The sequence below is a fragment of the Falco rusticolus genome, chromosome 9, assembly GCF_015220075.1.
Source record: "Falco rusticolus isolate bFalRus1 chromosome 9, bFalRus1.pri, whole genome shotgun sequence".
Lineage (NCBI taxonomy): Eukaryota > Metazoa > Chordata > Aves > Falconiformes > Falconidae > Falco > Falco rusticolus.
Genome location: NC_051195.1, coordinates 13,964,572 through 13,984,895, shown reverse-complemented (window position 1 = coordinate 13,984,895; position 20,324 = coordinate 13,964,572). Strand labels below are relative to the sequence as shown.

The following is a 20,324-nucleotide window of genomic DNA, read 5'->3' as shown; positions in this document are numbered from 1 at the left end:
AGCAGAGGTAAAAAAAAAAAAAATCCTGCAGAGTACATTCATTCACTATTTATCATCAAAGAAAAGGAATAGTCCTGGCAAAAGCACTAGCCCCAGCCTATGGAAAGGGTGCTGAAGAAAGCCAGCAAACTCATAAAAAAGCTTAGCCATAAGAAAAATAAACAAAACACAGTATCTAAATACAAGAAGTGTGAGAAGGAGAAGGAATGGGTTTTCTGTCTCAATAAGGAAGACACAAAGCAGTGGTGGGAAGCCACGCCAACTCTTAATTGGGTAAAACAAAAAAGAAACTGTTTCCATCCAGGAAGAAAGCCAAAGAAATCTTGCCCAGAGTGGCATCAGAAAGATTACTAGGAGGGACCAGGCAAAGGCAGAAAGGGAGCAGAGAATGTGTTTCCTTGATTCCAAATATGAACTCATGTATAAATTTACACACAAGCATATGCACATATCTGTATGTAAATATACACACCTTTACCACTTCCCTTGAATTTCGTACATAAATATATGTATGTGTGTATATATATATATATAAAATTATATATGTGAATTCTCTTCCTCTCCTCTACTGCTTTCCATGAAAGACAACAGTGACCAGGAATTTATTGACCAGTGTTTAATGCATATTGGGATACTGAATATATTTTCTCAGAACGATAGCATTACTGCCCGAAGCCCTACATACGTTCTCCAGAACAGACTTGTACCCTTCTCTTCAATTTCCAGATATACAGTTATCAAACAATTTCTAAATGGATACATAAACATTCACTCTCGAACAAATGTGAACTAAAGAGACTCCCCTTTCTGGAATTAGTTCCTCAGGTTCCCTGTAGACCAAATCATCCTTACATTTCTCCTTGTCATTTTCACATGCCCGAAAGAACACTTTAACCTTATGCCATGGCTTGAGAAGTCCAGAGATTCAAATTACCATCAGTCAGGGAAAGAAATTCCAAGAACTTAGGACCTTCTGCAGATGACATCTACAATTCTCAAAGACCTCTCTGTTCAAAATGAATTCATTTGCACCCTCCAGTTCCAGGCTGCTGAACTTTGCACTTTCTTTAGACAGTGTGTGCTGTATTATGAAACATTTCTCTGTTTCGGAACATAAAGGGGAAAAAACAGTCACCAATAGCCACTACTTTCTGCAAAGTTGAGCCTGGCGGCTGTTCACTAAAATGTTACAGTGAGTTGAAAAAGAGACAGTAAAGCATGCACAATAAGTGCTTTCTGGACTAGATTAATAATAACTTTTGACCAGATGACTGAACTGAAATACTAGTGGAAAACAGCTTCCAATAAAGACTTCCACTTAATTTTTTCATGAGTGTGCCCCCAGATATATTTCTGAAGTGTTTTAAAATACAAACTGATTTTAAAAATAATTATTTTGAATAAAGAGAGCAAGCCTTCTGTTTTGAAAGTGTCACTCCACAGCATTTTAAATTTTTCAAAAGAACTTGCACCCTGTCTTTGCAAAACATTTTTCAAACTATTTGAAGTGTCAAAATGTCTCCTTAGTTTGCCTTGACTTTACAAGCAAGACAAGTTACCTGAAACTTCCCAAACTCTTTTCCAAAGTCTTCTGACTGGTTTCTACTACCACCAAAATTCCAGGTAGGCTATGACAGCATTCATTCAGAATAAATGTTTTACCACAACTTTAAGATTATTCCTATATCATATTAGGCATTACCCTGAAAGTATTTAGTGAATAGCTTTTATGGGAAACAACCTCTGTCCCCAGCTCCCATACCCTGCTAGGAATTACAGAGTGCTTAGAGGGGGGAAGTCTTACTTCTGCTATTAGCATGCTTACTCACATACCTTAAAAATCAAAGTACTAAAATTAATTTATAAGTAATAATTTGAAGTTAAATTGACTTTCTTTAATTGCATTTAGTGTTATAGACTGTGATGCATTACTAAATAAAAAAAAATACTATAAAAAATGACAAAAATCCATGCTTAAATTAAGTAGGCCAATTACTTTAAGTGCTGCTACAGTCAGAAAAGTGATTCAAGGATAAATATGGGAGCACACAATGCCATTTCTTCAATACTTTCCAGATCAAATTCAATGTAAAAGTCAACAGGTCTTTTTATTATTTTTTTTTTCCTCTGCCCCATGGCATCACAAACACTCCACGGGACTTAAAGAACTTGGCTGAATTCTTTCTTTCCTGGCATCCTCTGCAACACCAACGATGATTATATATTACATTACAAGACACACTCTTTCCAAAGGAAAACGTTCATTTTTTCCAGGTAGAAAGTAAAGATTTTTTTCATTTGTCTGGAGTCTAGACATCCAGTATCCCTGGTTATGCATAAATAACTAGGTGGTACAGAATTTGCGTATAATAAATGCTCAGATCATTCTGTTCCTTGTTGGATGAAAAGGTACTTAAGGCCCAGGCTATTCCTCCCTGTATCATTTTATACAGCAGTACCAAAGAGAGATGTCTAACCATTCCCTCCCTAAGCTATTGCTGTTGCAGATTTCTAACCATAAAGAAGGTATGTTGCTCTGTGGCTGGCTGCTTAAATACTATACATTTTACCGTTTAAACACAGCAATCCCAATTCAAGTTTCTCTGCCACAGTTCTAGCTGGTGTGCTCCAACCAACTGAAAAATCCAGGTATTTTTAATGACATATGCAAACTCAACCACACAGCACATGCAGAAGTCTAACACTTTCTGGTGGTGTCACATTTCCTGAACAGGCACCTACCAACACACATGCAGTTGGTTCAACACTTCTCAAACACCAGATTCCGTGTATTGGCATTAAACAAGGCATGCTCACTGGAAAAGCCTGTAGGGAGATATGGCAGCCATAGTGATGCATAAGTGGTTAACAGCTGAAATAATGATGCAGAAAGCAGAAGTTAACTTCTGTTATACTGACAAGAATAACACTTAAAAAATCTTAATGTAAAGTAGGTTGTCTGTAAATGTTCTGCTTGGCTTTTATTGTGATGGCCAATGCTTCACATCATGAACGATGTGCAGTGTCACATATGGATTGTGTAAAAAAACGCATTTCTCCATTTTCATTACTATATTCCTTTGCCAAGTAAATAACTGCAAGAGTAGTGGCCTGCAGAAAGGAAGGCACCATTCCAGGATCAATAGCTAGTTGTAAAACTATTGACAGCATAGGTCCTATAACTTCTAGTCAAGGTTGAGGCCCTCAACAGGTAGGACTCGGAAACAAAACTGCCATATAATTGCTCTAGGAAACAAAACTTCCCATGAAACTCATCACATTGAAAACCAAGTTCTTTCTACACAGCAAAATTAATCAGGAAGCATTCAAATTAATGTGGTGTCAATGATCACAATGAAACAGAAGTTATCTCTAATCTAGAAAAAGTTAAAATTTAAAATAATTAATAAGTCAATAAAGTGTGGGGTTTTTTCCCCTGTAGGAACAAAACTCCATAGTTTGATTTGAAAGGACCAAAACTCTTCACGAGTTTCTTCTGTAAAACTTTTGTACAACAGTTTTCTTAACCAGACAACACTCACTTATTGACACCAAAGATTAAGAATAAATTACTACAGCTCCCTTTCACAGGTCTAATACCTTTTTAATTGAGAAAACAGAATCATAAAAAACCTGCCTGTTTTGTCTTACATTTTGTAATGTGGGTATATGCTCACGTCTGTAGGAAAGCAGAGACTTGATGTAACTACAGAAACAATGTGTTTTTCAACAGTAAGATTAATCTAGTAAAAACATCGCTGCTATTCACATTTCTCTTCAGAAACGTAACATATCATTTTCATATCCAGCTTCCAAAATCCTTCTCAAATCCTTCTTCGAACTATACATCTGTTCATTTGCTCGCCCTAGAAGCACAGTTTCATCTGTTTATTACGGAACCTCATCTTACCATGGACAGCACCCCCTGCTTTTAACCTATAGTCATTTCAGAGCTTGGTAAGATTCTTTATGAAACTTGCCACACTACCAATTTTTATGTCAGAAAATTTGATTACTGATGCTTCTACATCCAGGAGGTCAGCAAAATAAAACATTAAGCTTCCCAGCAGGCCTTTAAGCACTGACGTAATGTATGTGGAGGCACACAAGATGCTCCTGTAAAGAGGAAAAAAGCAATTCAAAACACATGAGGGCAGCTGAAGCTTTTTAGGATGACACAACAGATCTGATTTTCTGTTGCAGGTTTTTTTAACAGGTGGGTAGACCTAGTTCCACAGAGCACCGTCTGACAGCCATTGACAAACTTAGGGACAATTCATTTTTTTCCCCAGAAAATTAATGTAAAATACCATCATTTAGCATGTATTTTCATAAAGACATTTAAGGTAAATTAATGCATTTAACATGACCCTGGTTCCTTGAGCTCTTACTGGAATTGACTTATTCCTGAATGTGCCACAATTCTGTTGCCTGAAGAATTTGTAAGGAAATTTCAAACACCAGTTTAATCGCACTGGGAGGAAGGTTTTTCTTTCCATTGCACAGATGGGAAAGGGAAGCATACAGGGGCTAGAAAGCCTTCTCAAGATGACATGGCAAAGAATAGCAGAGACAGGGCTTCGACTGTCTGTCTTTCTGGCCTTGAGCTCCAACAGCTCTACAACGCATCAGCAAGACAGGATGTTTGTCTTGGCTGCGACTGACTGGCATTGCTCTAGTGCCTAGCCATCATTTTCATATCAGGCAGCAGTCTCATCAGCAGAAAGCTCCCATTGTGATCAAGGGGGAGTAGATTTCCTGTGCATCTCCTGAAATTATGCACAAACCATAAATGAGAGAAGTGGAAAAACAAGGGCTAAGTCACGAAAACACAGTGTCTATATCAACCCTTTACATTTTCTTACACAAATACAGAAGAACTGTATGGATATGCATCAGCTGACCTTTCCCCCACTGGTACTGCTCAGTAGAACAGCTTATCATTGAGAAGAGTTTGAATGCTGCAGCTGTCAAGCCTGAGGTCTTTTGAAAGGCCACTTCTCCTGAACCAACTTATTACTCATTTCTTGCTATTATCCATTTCTTCACCACAAGTGACAAAATCTAAAAGCTGGTTTCACATTAGGTGGAATATCACAGTTTGTACCGTGCTTCTACCATTTCCATTTAGCTATCTTTTTCTTTAGAACTTCCACATCTTTCCTGTGAAATGTCTCCATTTCTTGTTACAGAATTTAAGGCATTGTACTAGAAGAAAGGACCATATCTTTTCACTGAAGCTGTGCACACAGATTTCTGTCTGTAGCTTTAGTGTAAAACAAGACATATTTTATCATAAGCACAACAATAATGAGGAGTTTGTTAGGCTGGTCAGTGACTACTCTGTATTTCTAATTGCCAAGTCTGCTCCTTGTCCTTAATTTAACCCCTGCAGAAATTATAATCCAAAATGTATAGCTGATAAAGAACAAGTAATCCACAAGGTAAATAATTTTCAGCTCCAGTATAGCACAGCATTACTATAAACATGGGGCTTCTTTTAACTGTGCGATGTTATTTCGTCTTCTGAAAGCCTGACAGTTTCCACAAGGAGGACACCAAGGGATTGGCTGGGTTTTAGAGATCAGCAGATGGACAAATTAAAACATTACTCAAGGGAATAGTATAACTTCCAGAGAGCAGGTAGGGAAGGACCATTTATTACAGTAAACCTCGAGAGCCCAGTGTTGGAAACTCTCCATAATCATAAACACGTGTTCTTCAAGTGACCTCCCTGCTCGTGGCCAGCAGGCAACTCCTGCACGTTGAGCGAGGAGGTGCTACTGGAGATGCACAAGCACAGCTCTCCTGCAGCTCAGCAGGGAGGGCAGTGGGCACACCCTGGCACCCAGCCTGCTGTCCTTGAGCTCAGTGCAGCATCCTGGGGACTAGGTTATTTTATCTACCCCTATTCACCAATGCCTGCCCAGAGACAGCAGGGTTCAATTGGCTTTTCTATGGGAACTCCTCCCACCAAAATTTTATGAAAAAATACTTTTAGTGGAATTAGTGCAAGATGGTTGTTGTGTCTGAGAGGAAGAGGAGAAGCGCATGGGCAGCTGCAGTATGCAACACAGTATCCAACTGGAAGAAGCAAAATATCTGGTGGCAAATTTTCCATCCTCTTTTACTGTCTGTCTTACTGGTACAGCCTGAAGGTCAGTCTGTGGCAAACAGAAAAGGTAAATTTGATCACACTGAATTTATAGAGTATGTGTAGGGTTTCAGGATTTGATACTGAGATGTTAACCCTTTGCAGAAAAGGCAAAGAAACACAGATGTACTACTGGAAGAAGCGATACCATAGCTCAGTAACCAGGTTTGCTACTGTATTAGGTTTGCATGATAGGGTTTTGGTAGCCAGGAAAGCTATAGGGGTGGCTTCTTGTGAGAAGCTACTAGAAGCTTCTCTGATATCCGATGAAGCCAATGCCAGCCGGCTCCAAGATGGACAAGCCACTGGCCAAGGCCAAGCCCAGCAGCAGCAGTACTTCTGGGATAGCATATTTAAGGGGGAAAAATCCTCTGAATCAAATTTCAGCAGCAGGGCGGAGTGAGAATACGTGAGAGCAAGAGCCCTGCAGACACCAAGGTTAATGCAGGAGGAGGCAGGAGATGCTCCAGCTGCCGGAGCAGAGATTCCCCTGCAGCCTGGGGAGGTTAATGGTGGAGCAGATCCCCACCTGCAGCCCGGGGAGGGTCCCACACCAGAGCAGGTGGGTGCCCGCAGGAGGCTGTGACCCCATGGGCAGCCCACCCTGGAGCAGCTGCTGGCAGGGCCCGTGGGGAGAGGAGCCCGGGCTGGAGTAGCTCCTGACAGGACCTATAACCCCATGGGGGACTTCACACTGGAGCACTGTGTGAAGAACTGCAGCCTGTGGAAAGGACCCATATTGGAGAAGTTCATGCAGGACTGTCTGCCGTGGGAGGGACACCACGCTGGGGCAGGGCAGAGTGTGAGGATCCTCCCCCTGAGGAGGAAGGAGCAGCAGAGGCAGCATGTGAGGGACTGACCCCAGCCCTATTCCTTTCCCATTCTTGGAAATAACCATTAGAATAATTTTACCTTCTTAAACCCAATCCTACATTACATAGCAACTTTCTCATCACTATCAGAAGGCTACTAAAAGATCACCTTGTGGTGCTTGCTTTCAAAACACTCACTGCTCAAGTGTTACATAGGACAGTAATTACATGGCAGTTTATTTGCTGGGTTGCTAGATTTTTGAGTCTACAGACTAACTCTACAAGTATCATGGCAGTCGTCTTATGCTTAAAATAATTCTATATGATTAGAAGGACACTACAGCCTCGGTTGATTTCCCACTTAAAATCAGCCTCATTATCTTCAGTCTTGCTGTTCAAGTGACACAGCAATTGACATCTCTAACAACTGAGAACAGAAAGCTGCGCCTAAGACTTTCAGAACTCGTTCCATCTCAGGACCCTTCGTATAGCCTTTTTGTTTCATTTTTTTAAACCAGGAGTAGCCCAACTTCAAAACCAAAGATGTTATTTCCCTCTGATTCACCACTGAAAAATCTATGATTACATAGGAAGAATACAAATAAAGGTCTGTTTTGTAGTTGTGGAAGACTACATATAAAATCTAAACTGTATGCACAGACACACAAGATGTATTTTTCCAACTGCAATTTAACCTTAATTTCCTTTCTTTGTATTCTGTTCGAAGTCAGTCACCACACCAAAAGATTATGCATTGCATTTTAAACCAGAAGTGTTTGCAGGTTTTAAAACATACCACAGAAAATTTATTTTATCCATTACAGACCCTATATCCATTACAGATCCTATATCCTAAGATGACTGCGCTGAAAATACCATGAGTTAAACATATGGAACAGTGTTCATATCAGTTGGGTGGGGGGATTATGTACACAATTCCCTTTCACTGAGAGCTTGGCCCAATGAGAGATCTATTTTTTCTTTGATTCTTTACACCCAACATAAGGTACTACATTTTCTTGGGCAGAGACTCCTTTTCCTCAAGTTTCAGCCCAAAGTAAAAATTTTGCTGAAGGAAATGCATCAGATACAGTGGAAATGCTAACTCTACACTTTAGTTTAATGCCAGGAAGGATATCAGTGTGGAATTCAGTCCAAATGGAGAAGAGTGTGAGGAAGCATGTGAAAAAAGAAATGGTAATAGTTATTGTGAAAATTAATTTTTAAAGAGAACAGTACTCAGCTTTGATAGAAAGTCTTTTCTGGGAATGGGTAGAGGCCACACTGAACTTACTTGCACAGCTATGTGACCCATGCCAATCAACATCAACACTTCATTAATATTTTACTGAAAAAGTGTGAGATGATTCAAACTTCAGCTGTCCTTGTAGATGTTGCTAAGCAACTTTGCTGCTTGTCTGTGAACTAGTTTTCACAGCAACCTTTCCTTCAAACCAAAGACCTGTGTCCACTTGAAACATTTTCCCTTTTGTCAGTGAAGAACCCAGCAAGTTCTAACCCACCCCTCCCTTTGCCTTTCCCTCCCCACATCCCAGTTAAAAAGAAATCAATTTAATACCATCTAAAATTCTCCACTTACCATAATCACTGTCATAAAACACTATGAATTTCTGCCACCGCAGCTCAGTGACCAGTTTCAGCATAACATCATTGAGGCGGACGGGTGGCCGGGCAGCCAGCGTGTACTCCTCCTCCTCCAGGCTGGGGTTCAGGTGGCATGCTGTGCGTGGGGAGCCTCCCGTGTTGCGTTGTACAAAAAGGTGTGGGATGTGCATGGCATCCGTCAGGGACTGCAGGGCGTTGGCTGAGGCACAACCAGTGGATGTCACTAAGGCTAAGATCCCCAGGGTCATCAGGTCACAGGCTGGAGAAGACAAGAAATAAAGCAGGGTTAGAACAAGCTCAGCAATTCCTTTGACAAACCTAGATGCTAAGAAGGAAACGGGACAGGCTTTACCCTTGCCATTAACAGAGAGTGGAAATGATTTATATTACAGTATCAGCCAGAGCCTTTCAGAGTTAGGTCCTGCACCTCTATGGCAGGAGACAGTATCTGCAATCTGTACTGATAAGAACAAGTCGAGGACAGATAGCATTACTGCTGTCATTTCTTCAGACAGGAGCTGATATGGATGGAGCTTACAGCCCTTGCTTCAGGTCATTCCTGGTGGAAGCAGGAACTGAACTGTCTTTTAAAAGCCAGTTCACTGCTTTCACCTCTTAATCTTTGTTGTGCACATTGGACGAAGACTTCAGACAATAAAGAGCAATTTCAGTTTCAAAGATTTCTCTTATACAACAGAATTTTGAAGGATTTTTAAATTGATGGAAAAACATTCACAGTGTGTCTCAGAGCTATGAAGAAACAACAAAGGCGCTCGTTAGAACAAAGGCAACTCATGAACAACTAAATTATTAATAACACTGTAGCCGTCTTTAAAAAGATCTGGAAAAGCACATACCATTTAAAAACACTGCATACACATTTGAGCCCATCTGCTTTTGAGGATGAAGCGTTAGGCGAGTGAGACCCAGGCGGTGCTGGCTGGGCAGCCCTGGGCAGCCCTTCCCAGCCTTGCTGTGCTGCTGGGGTCAGCTGCAGCATCCCGCCCGGCTCGCTCTCCCCAGGACTCTGCCCGGTAGGGCCACCCGACATGCAGCTGGAGTTGGAAAATGTTTCAGTCTAGGCCCCCCAGCTATAGCCCAGCAGCTATTTAGTCAGTGGTGGCAAGACTAAGGCAGCTACTGACGTTTGATGTTACTAACCCTCTTGAATAAGTGGCAGAAAAGCCACAAGTCCCTGGGAGCTGGGCACAGGGAGGACTCATGGCTTAGTGCTGCCCTAAGGGTCCCCCAGGGGCACTCGGCGCTTCCCACTCCTCTTCTCCTTTGAAGAGGGCTGGGGGAGCTCAGGGCTGCAGTTGCCGTTTCAGTCCCTGAGCAAGCACCTGCACAAGCCCAGCCTGCCCAAAGGAAACAAGCTAATCTGCTTCCCTGGGACAGAGGCCCACCACCAGAGCCAAGCTGGACAGGAGGTGACTGGGATGCTCCACAGCCCTGCTGCAGGCTACATGACCTTGCTAACAGCCGATAAATGAAAGAGCCTCCGGGGTATAATCCAGAGCCCCTCTGGGACACACAGGGTAGCTGAGCAGGATGTTCAGCTCCCAGCATGGAGGGGAGGCTGCCCACGCTGTGCTTCCCTGCGCAAGGTGATGGCCACGGCACATGGGAGAGCTGGCGGCCGGCACGTGGCACATGCCGCAGGGCTGCCAGGGCATGTGTCAGCTCTGCTAACGCAGGAAAGACGTGCTGCCACCCTGCCGCTGACCCACCTCTGATCTCCGGTGGAACCAACTGAGAGAAAAGGTAGAAAAATGAGCATAACATATTAAAAGGATTTGGTTTTCCTCCTCTAAACACTTTTAAGTATACCTCCACTTTCAGAGGCCAAAACGTCAAAGGGACTGGACAGTGTATGAATAATTAATAGTAATTAGCAGTTAATTGCCAATATTAATTACACAAAGCCACAGTAATTAAACACATAAAACTGTTTTTAACGCAACCAACAAACTGTTTCACCAAATATCGTCTTAGACCAGACAGAAAATAAATAGATCACACTTTGATATGGGATAACAGAAAGAAAATGTTTGATCTTCTCTATGCACAGAACATTCAACATGTATCCTAATGCAACAGAGAAAGATGAAGTGCTTTTGAAATTATTTCCTTGATGGTCTTTACAATACACATGTCAGCTGCATTATCTAAATTTACTCTGTGTTGATTATAGTTACATGAAATTGTTCTTTGTTTTTCCTGAGAGCTGACCTGATTTAACAGCAGGGAGGCATTACATTTGCCAAATGGGAGACCCAAGTTCGGGAACAGATTTGATTTCCCAGGCTTCTAGCCAGAGAAAACTGAACATGTCATACAGGTAATTTATTTAGTCACAGTAGGGGAGGGAACAGAGAAGTGGGAACAGAGGGAGAGAACAGCCGAGCTGAGCTATAAACCCCTGCAGAGATCACCAACCAGCAAGCTTTGCTGTCACCAGAGGTGAGAGAAGCAAGCCACACGGGTCTGTGGAAGGAACAATTTACTTGCAAAGCAGACAGAAGGAGCAAAAAAACAAAGCCCTTTCTCTCGGGAGGCTGCATTCAGAGAGTCACTTATTTGTGGAATATAGAGCTGATCACCAGTTGTATAACAAGAGATGACTTCATTCAGCAGTTGACACTAATCAAAAGCTGCTCACTTACTAGCAGCAAAAAGACCAGAGATACAACAGGCTGCAGCAAATGGGCCCCCTTATCTCCCAGCACAGCCCACTGAACACAGCTGAAATATCTCAGCAAAGACTGTTTTGGTCAAGGCATTTTCCCAGTGTTTTGTAGTTTGTGTCAACTGGTTAAAATGAAGAATTAGTCAATACGTTTCTACATTCTGATATTTTGTCAATTGATTATGTTCTGCCTGAAAGCATATGCTGCACAGTAACTGTTACCTCCTCTTGGCTCTTGGTTTCGAAATAGTATAGCAGGCAATGAAAAACTGGAATGACTAAGGGAAAAAGGTTTCATATTTTCTGAATTGCTTTCTTTAGTCAAATTACAGGATGTGAAACAGAACGTGTCATATTTCTAGTAGAAGACTTTCACTATATAAAAATACAATAGATTCCAGGAAGTTCAACCTCTCCACTCTTACTACACTGAAAGGTGAGAATAAGCTTTTAGCACATAAAGAAGTACTGCTTTCTACATTAGTAACAGAATAGGAAACAACTACTTAGCAAACTCCTATTCATTAAAAACCTCATTAACTCTTAAGACATCTTGAAATCCCATAGCAAAAGAACGTTCAAGGATTATACAATACCAGAAGAAAACTCTGGTGACAATTCTTATAGGATTTCCTCCCACATGCCTGTACTTTTTTGCATACAAAACTTTGGCATGAGAAAAGATGTGTCATCTTCTGTTTTACTTCATACTAGCTACAGATTTTCAGCAACAGTCAAGCACCCCTGACGACGAGACTGAGTAAATCACTAATTCTGTATGCCAGCTGCAGCTTCATAAGCACTCAAAAGAACCTGCAATTTTTGCACATGAATTCTATTACTACCATCTTGATTTCCTTAAAGCTGAAATACAGAAATGTGAAGTTGCCTCAATTCATGTCAACATACTAACATAAGGGAAAGGGGAATCAGAACACCTTAGGTGTTTAGCGATCTTTAACTGCTATAGTGGTAGCTATAACAATTTCATATTGTTATAACGAAGATGTGTTCATATTTATTTATCCTGTAGATGTATTTACGTAGATAAGTTTTAAGAAATAATGCTTTTAAAGTATTTGTTCCACAGATAAAGAGAGACAACGTTCCAGCAATCCTGACTCCAGATTTCACTGCTACGTGAATAGCAATAGTTACTAGTTTACTGTACTGAAATGCCTTCATCACCATCAGCCTTCATCTTCATTCATCTATTTGAGCAGACTAAATTATGACATGGTAGTTGTTAATCGGTGTTAGCCACCATCAACAGACCATCTCTCAAATTTACACTTGGATTTCATTGAAGTTTCCCAAATTATTGCTTAATCCAGTTTTTAGTCGTTTCAGTGAAATCTCTCTCTCAACCTATTCTTTTGAAATCTGTCTTCAGAATCTCCCCTCTCCACATCTGCTTGACATTTCATATCTGGAACTGTTATTTCCATTACAGAGTTTCACAACACACTGTCTGCTCTCTTCTCCATCTATAGCCCTGTTTTTCTCCATTTAGCTTCTCTGTGTCATCTCTGTCATGATGTTGACAGAAGTAACAAAGGTTAATATATTTGGGGCTTCTTCTAACATCCATTTGTCTAACGGTTCTTACATCATACCGATACATACCAAACTTTTCTCTCATTCTGTGACCCCCGTCTCTAACTCCAGTCATATCCCATTAGACAACAGTTCATGGAAGTGCAGCTATCATTTTTCAGAATGCACCTTATCCATGTGACCTTTTTAATCATGGCCCACGAGACTCCTCACAGCCTGTGAAACGATGCAAGAATTCTGCTTTGCTACAGTCACTTTTAAGGTCTTGCTTTCCTACCATTGCCTCATGTACTGCCATCCTATTTGTGAAGACAGGTGCAGATGGCAAAGTCCTGATTTGGCACCATCTTCATAGGGATACTTGCATTAAAAGCTTTAGCTCAGATCTCTCTAATTAAATCCCTCTCCAAACTGCAGGGAATCAAAATACTCCAAGACAAACTGTTATCTTGCTTCTGGCAATGTGACAATATGACCATCTTTCAGTCTCCCTTTCAGTGGTTTCCTGTTTTTCAGAAAAGGGTAGAAACTTGTTCCTTTGTTTCCACAATTATCAATAGACCAGCTGCCACTGTAATTTCGGATCTAACAATACATCCACCTACTGGCATTCACACTGCCTCTTCAAACTTCAATGCCTTTCTGTCTCTCACTTCTGTGTAGCTCTATAGCTGGTCCTACCCACTCTGGACAGCATCTGATCATATTTGATAAATCCTCTCTGAATTGTTTGAATTTACTTGATTATTTTTTTCTTTTTTAGTTTGATTAACCTTTAGGAGCATTTTACTGCACTGCAAATGGAGAATCTTCCTAATAGCAAATAACTTGATTAAAAAAAAAAAAATATCACGGTTCAAAAATTGAGAGGTTGCTGCCTTTTCGCTTGGAAAGATCTTCAAAGGAAGAGAACTTCAGATCTGGCAAAAGAATGGAAATCCAGCCACACTGCACATACCTAATATTTCTAGTGTAGTTCTCTGGAATGAAATGATTAACGAAGTTGGCACTTAAGTATTTGTAACTAGGTTTCACAGCTACCATCCTGCTGAGATGAGATGAGGGACTTCATGCCTGCCTTAGTACTATTGCCTCAGTCAATCTGGCAGAAACTGATTTTTCACATTGTTTATCTTTGAACACCAGTAGGGAGGAAAATAATCATTTTATCATTAAAACATCAAATTCCAGAGAACACAAATTCTGGAGAAGGTAATAAAAAAACCCAAACTATTTTGGAAACCTAAATCCTAACATTCCATGAGATTATCAAGGCCTGCAAGTTATTCTGCTGAAAGTGCATAGTTAGCAAATCTACAAGCTGGCCTAGCAAGCACATGCAGAATATCCCGTGCTATATACAAATGAATACACAAGGAACTAACTATTGTATTATTCATGTGTACAAAATTTAATCAGCAATTTGGTTCATTAGCCAATTTTATTTATAACATACACATAACAGAAGTTTTGGGTTAAACACTAGAATAGCAAAAAGTTAGGAAATAAAAATATATCATTTCAGAAATCTGGTATGTTGTATCCTTAATAGAGATGTAAGGTCTGCAGGAAATGCATCCATAGAGGTATTCTTAAACTGAATGGAAAAAGTCCTTCTGGGAGGTTTGTCTGGAGCACTGAGGTGACATAGAAAAGACAACAATACAAGGAAAAAGACTGCAGCCCACCAAGCAATATTTCAAAATCAAGAGGACGGCAATACAATCCCTTCAGCTAAAACCAAAAATAACACAAGCCAGATAAGTGAGCGCTTTCACACATACCTAAACAAAACCCAAACATTTCTGCTGTAGCACACGAGAAACTTTACAGAAGTCAGGGCACGAACCTACAAGTATTTCAGTCAACAGAAAAATAGATAACTAAAATGTAGATAACTAGTAGTCTTTTTCTTTAGGCCTCAAAAGTCCTTTAATACTTAAATGATTTTGTGCAAAATCAGTCCCTCAGGCAGACAAAATTACAGGATAAACGATATCACTGAAAATGCTTCTATTCAAAATACCGATCTATAGATTCACTCCTACTATTGGTGAATTAAAGACAACATCAACATTAGTCATCTAAACATTCATTTGACCTGATGCTTCACTAAGAGGTTTTCCTGAAGAAAAGTAGGCTTTCCTTACTTTATATTTTATGTTGTTTGTTTACTCTTCATCAGTTTCTTTTACTAATTGAGAAAGAGAATTCATAATGAACTGGCATATTGGCACCTAGTATCATGCTACGCAGTTGTCCTTCCTTTGGGTAGTCAGCAATAAATTATTTCTGTTACATTTCTTTAGGTTTTTAATTACCTTTATGTTATGTGTTTACACTATGTTTCTTCAAACTACTAAGAATTTGTAATTTTTATTACAAAAACCCTACACAAACTATAGTTACTTGTCAGAGTAACTGTTAATAGAGAGAAAAGATAACAGATATAGACAGCAAAATTCTTTTATGTAGCACTTTTATTGCTGTACCAGTTTGTATGTAGTGAAGATTAATATTTCTTACTACATTAGACATATGTTCAATCAAAACAAAATGCATCTTAAAACAAGAAAGAAAATTCACAGTTAGTCCACTGTGGTTTAATGCAAAAGTCAAACCAACCAAAACCCTAACTACCCCAATTTGGATGTGTACATTTTTCACATGTAACATTTGAGAACACTAAATATTTCCTCCCTTTCATTTAAACAGCTTTTCTTCTCTACCTGGGACCAGGATCCAGGCTTTCTTAAATCCCACAGTCCTTGATGCGATAATTCTGGAAGCCACAGGAAAGTCTGACACAGCCCCACCATACCTCCTGATGGCAATTGTGTTCCCCTGCTTGCCGGCATTCAGAGCCCAAACGCAATGCCAAGTCTTCCACCAGAGACAAGAATTTCAAATCATGAAAGTATTCCCATGGATAATAATTCATTGCAAGAAGGACCTTGGAGAGCACCTGTGACTAGCCCGGCATCCAACATACAAATGCAACCACTGACAAATACTGCAGACTCTCTTGCAGTAAATAAAAATAGATAGTCTGAGAACCAAAGAGGACAGAAAATGCCTGAAGTTTGTCAGATAAATAACATTCTTGCTGGATATCACAGAAACATGATATAAACTTAAAACAAAAGGAACCATATACCCAACGCAAAGCAAACTGTAATGTTGACCTCCTCAAAAGGCCCATGTTCTAGTCTCACATGAAACCAAGCTCCCTTTATGTGTCCTTTTTCCAAAGCCATGAAACCCACATTGGGAAGAATTCACAATAAATCAGTTCAGGGCTCTCTCCAGCTCCAAGAAGGCAAGTAAATCTTCTCCTGTCAGCTTGCAAGCTCAGGCAGAGCTTCAAAATCTGACACACACACCCCCCATATAACAGAGTATCTCTGGAGAGATGCTGATACTTACCCATGTGTAAATATGTATGATGTAAAGTCTTTAACGAGTGATTGGCAACAGCAATAAAACCTGGGGCCACAGTCCTAAAATCACAGACTTATAGCACCAAAGCTAAAATGATCCTGTAGCAGGTTCATTAGCATCTATGTATGGACAAGACACAGCTGGCAAGGCGCAGGCTGCCACTAACTCCATGAAAATTAGAGAAGCTCATTCCTGACCTGAGGCAGGCTCAAATATTTCATTTTAGTGCAGCTATAGAGGAGACATAGTATTTGCCAGCAGTTGAATTGTCATTGTGAGCCCTCCATGGAGTTTTTTGATACTTAGTTTTCTGATAACTATTAACCAAAACCATTATACTAGATAATATATTGAAAAACTGAATAATCACCATTTAGCCTGTTTCTGAATTCTTTCTCTGTCCTTCAGTATAGCTCTTTTTTTTTTTCCTCCTTAGAAAACACATGGTAAGGGATTCTCTAGTGTTTTTTTCTTAGCAACTGAAATAAGACTGGCAAGTCAGTTTATAAACTCTTTATTTTTTTCTTTTAGAAAAGTTAGTCATCAGTTGTATGGGTAAAGTCCCACTTCTGTCTCCAACTTAGGTAAAATTCTCAGCTGCCCAGCTCAAAGCACTTCATGATCCAAAAATATGATACGCATCATCGCTTACATTTTCTAAGATTATGACGATTATTTCAGTAGGCTACCAGTTACATGGAAAAGATTCTGGAAAACCAGTATACACTATCAAGAAGACCAGTATATACATATATAAACGTGCATATTTAAATGTACACGTAATCAGTATATCAAAATATCCCTGACAAAGCAGCATCAAAACAAACCTCAAAAGCTAAGTTAAGCACGAGATTTTGAAATGTTTATCAAAAAACTTCTAGAAAAAAACGTTATTAAAGATCCTCCCCTTATTCTTGGACTGCCTTTTTATTGTTTTTCCAGCATTCAGCAGCCTAAGCCAAACAAGAAAGAATAGGAGAAGGAAAAAAATGAATGAGTTTTTGTATGCATGTTTCCTATGTTTTTCTTCTAGATACACGCTAACCATTACTCACAGAACAGAGGCACACTGGCGATATCGCCTTCCTTGCGCTGCTTTTCCCACACTGCCCGCTTACCCCTTCTGAGGTCAGAAGACAGCTCCATCTCCTTTGAGTCACTGCTCATAGCACTAATAGGGTGTTTGGTTACTGCTCATTGACACTGGTTGCATAGGAAAATTAATATTTAGATCATCAGCTTACTTTCAACTAAATGCTTTACTGGCTGGTGCCTTGTGGGCCAATTCTCAGCATGTATACACTGTCAGGGCTCCCCTGACATTACTAGAACCATCTTTTACCTCTGAAATAATAGTCACCGCACCTTACTTGCTCCATTATCCCCTTGGTTCAGCATTTTCAGTAAGCTGTTGTCGTTGGCTCACACACAGACAGAGCACCTAGATTGGGTATGAAGGCTGAAAAATGCTTTTCTTTTCTAGGACCTATAGTGAATGCACAAAATTGTATAAATCCTTTCCCTAGAATGCACATTGACTGCAACAGTTGGAGGTTTCAAGTAATTTCCCTCAAAGCACAAACCAAAAGGACATTTCAGTGCATGACAACATTCTTTGTGTCAGTATCAATGCAATAAACCACTAGCTGCCATTCTTAAAAAGTTAACCAAAAGCAGGGAAAGAAGCAATCTAGACCACTCTTCATTCACATTTATGCAGATGATGAAATTATTTCAAAGTGGTAAGTAATATACCATAGAGAAGGAAAAGAGTTATCAAAAGTAGAGTTGTGGCTTTCATCTTTCATTTAATTTATGGGAGCGTATTAATAGCTCTTTTCAGTCTTTAATAGCCTAAAATAAAACATTAAAGTCCTCTCACACCAAGCACACAAGTGTAACTGCTCTACTGGCAACAGTTTACTTTCCATGCAACTGAGTGATGCCATCAAGTGGTCAACAAATGCACCGGTTGTTTTGCAAATAAGGGTTTTGGGTTAATCACTGAACATGCTACATTTTGCGTGGAAAAGCCACCACCATGAAATCAGTACAAGGGATACTCCACTAATAAAAGTGCATTAATTGAGAGCACTAGTGACAAATAAGAGATGCCCCTGCTTTTACAAAAGACACCTGATTGTGCTCTCTAGCTCCTCCAAAGAAGGTAAGAGTCTCTGAGAGAAACAGCTATAACTCTGCTTTATAGCTGAGTTTTGCTATTGCCTTTGCAGTCAGATGGGTTTGGAAGACCAAACCAGGAAAGCCTGCATAATGTATGTATTTACAACTTTTTTAGACAATAATTTAGTAATGTGAGCGGTTGAGGATGTGAAATATCACGAAATGTACACATTTTCTAGCTGTTCTGAATTAATAATTAAAAAAAAAAAATCCTTAAAGCAGCTAAATAATGCCTTGACAGTACAGAAATCTCGGGAATAACTGCACTTCTGTTTTCTCGACGAAATGTCATTCCATTAGTAACGGTTTTCTTCCAGAATCATAGCTTGGCATGACGTTTAAAAACATGAATAAGCATTTCTGGGTAATACTAAAAAGAGTATGGTTTTGCAGAGCTACACATTAATCAAAATGACATCTATACTATTTTAAGGCACCAGGTGGAACCGAACCAGCTTTGATTCTTTTTGTTTTTCTTTTCCCCTTTCAAGACTAGTTCTGAGTTAGAATTAACTGCAAACTATCTCAATTATTTAAGAGACATAAACAACTGCTATTCTGAATACTACATATTTGATTTCCGTTCTTAGCAAGTTCATCAATAATTATGTTTTCTTTTGCCCTTCAACACAGAATAAACTGCACTTTCTCACCCTCTGCTTCTTTCATTTGCCTTTCATTAAAAATCATAACGATATAAAAGTATTTTTTCACACGTTCATTAGCATTCTGCATGCATGCTTGACTTCACTGCCTCCTTTGGGACTTTTTTTACATGTACACGCCGAGTATTATTGTAGCGTCAGCGTGGCTGAGGCTCAGTTCCGGCAGGCACAAAAGGAAAACACTCTCCTGCCATTTACAAAAAGCAGTCAAATGTAGCAACTCCAGACGAGCTGATAAAACCTCCTAGTTCTTCAGTACCAAGAAACTCATTTGGATTCTGAGCAGTATTGACCAGCAAAGAACGCGTTAGCCCTGCTTGCCTGTCTAATTAGCAGCAATGATGTGTGTGCACAAAAAGTGCCAATAGAAACTTCAATTTGTGGGGGGCACCCCCCTCCTTAAACTGTTCTCCTGTGTACCATGCTTTTATGCTGAAAGCAGGAGGGATGAACATCAGGCTAAGCATCACGACATTACTTCTAAACTAACCACAAAAGATTTCTCTGTTCTGTTGTTTCCCCAGCACATTAGAAGCATGTGTCATTCCCTGCACACTCCTAGTCACCCAGAAATTTTAAACAAACCAAAACACTGGTGCATGATCTCTGTTCCATAACCAATCCACCACTGTGCTTCAGTAAAACACCTACTTGGAAACAACAAATTCAAACTGCAAACATCACTCCAAAGCAGCAGTTCACATCCTGAGAACGAAACCTTAAGCAGGAGACTTAGACGGGCGCCTCAGGGGTATATATAATACTATCAGGGCTGCTGCGTTATGAGAAGGATAAACATTATGAAACTCAAGGCAAATTCCCAAAAGCTACCATTGCCTCATGCATGGACAGCAAGTTCCATACTCCAACTACTAGCTCAAGTAATGCACAACCCTAAAACCTTTCCTTATCTTGCTATGATCTCTTCTCTCCAATAGCTGTTACTTCTGCCAGCAAAGTGGACAGCAATATTACATCAGGCAGATGAGACACCAGAAGTCAATTCACAGAGCTGGGGAACACACCCATGGTGAAGGAGCCAACTTACACAAACAACATTCATTTATTTATGCCAACTGCTGAAAGACTCACAGCGTTTATGAATCTAGCTGTGACTCAGTACATATTTATAGCTTGTATTTATTGACAAATTTTAGGGGTTGATCTATTGAAAGATCTCTGCAATGTATCACATA

General features: G+C 40.0%; 1 protein-coding gene across 1 annotated transcript in view; it reads right to left on the bottom strand.

Annotated features, from left to right (window-relative positions):
* Nucleotides 1-20,324, bottom strand: part of GRID1 (glutamate ionotropic receptor delta type subunit 1) — a 544,725-nt gene that overhangs the window by 314,315 nt on the left and 210,086 nt on the right. Inside the window, exon 3 of the mRNA XM_037400885.1 lies at nt 8,567-8,851. Within this exon, the coding sequence (XP_037256782.1) occupies nt 8,567-8,851 (285 nt within the window). The remainder of the gene's footprint in view (nt 1-8,566; nt 8,852-20,324) is intronic.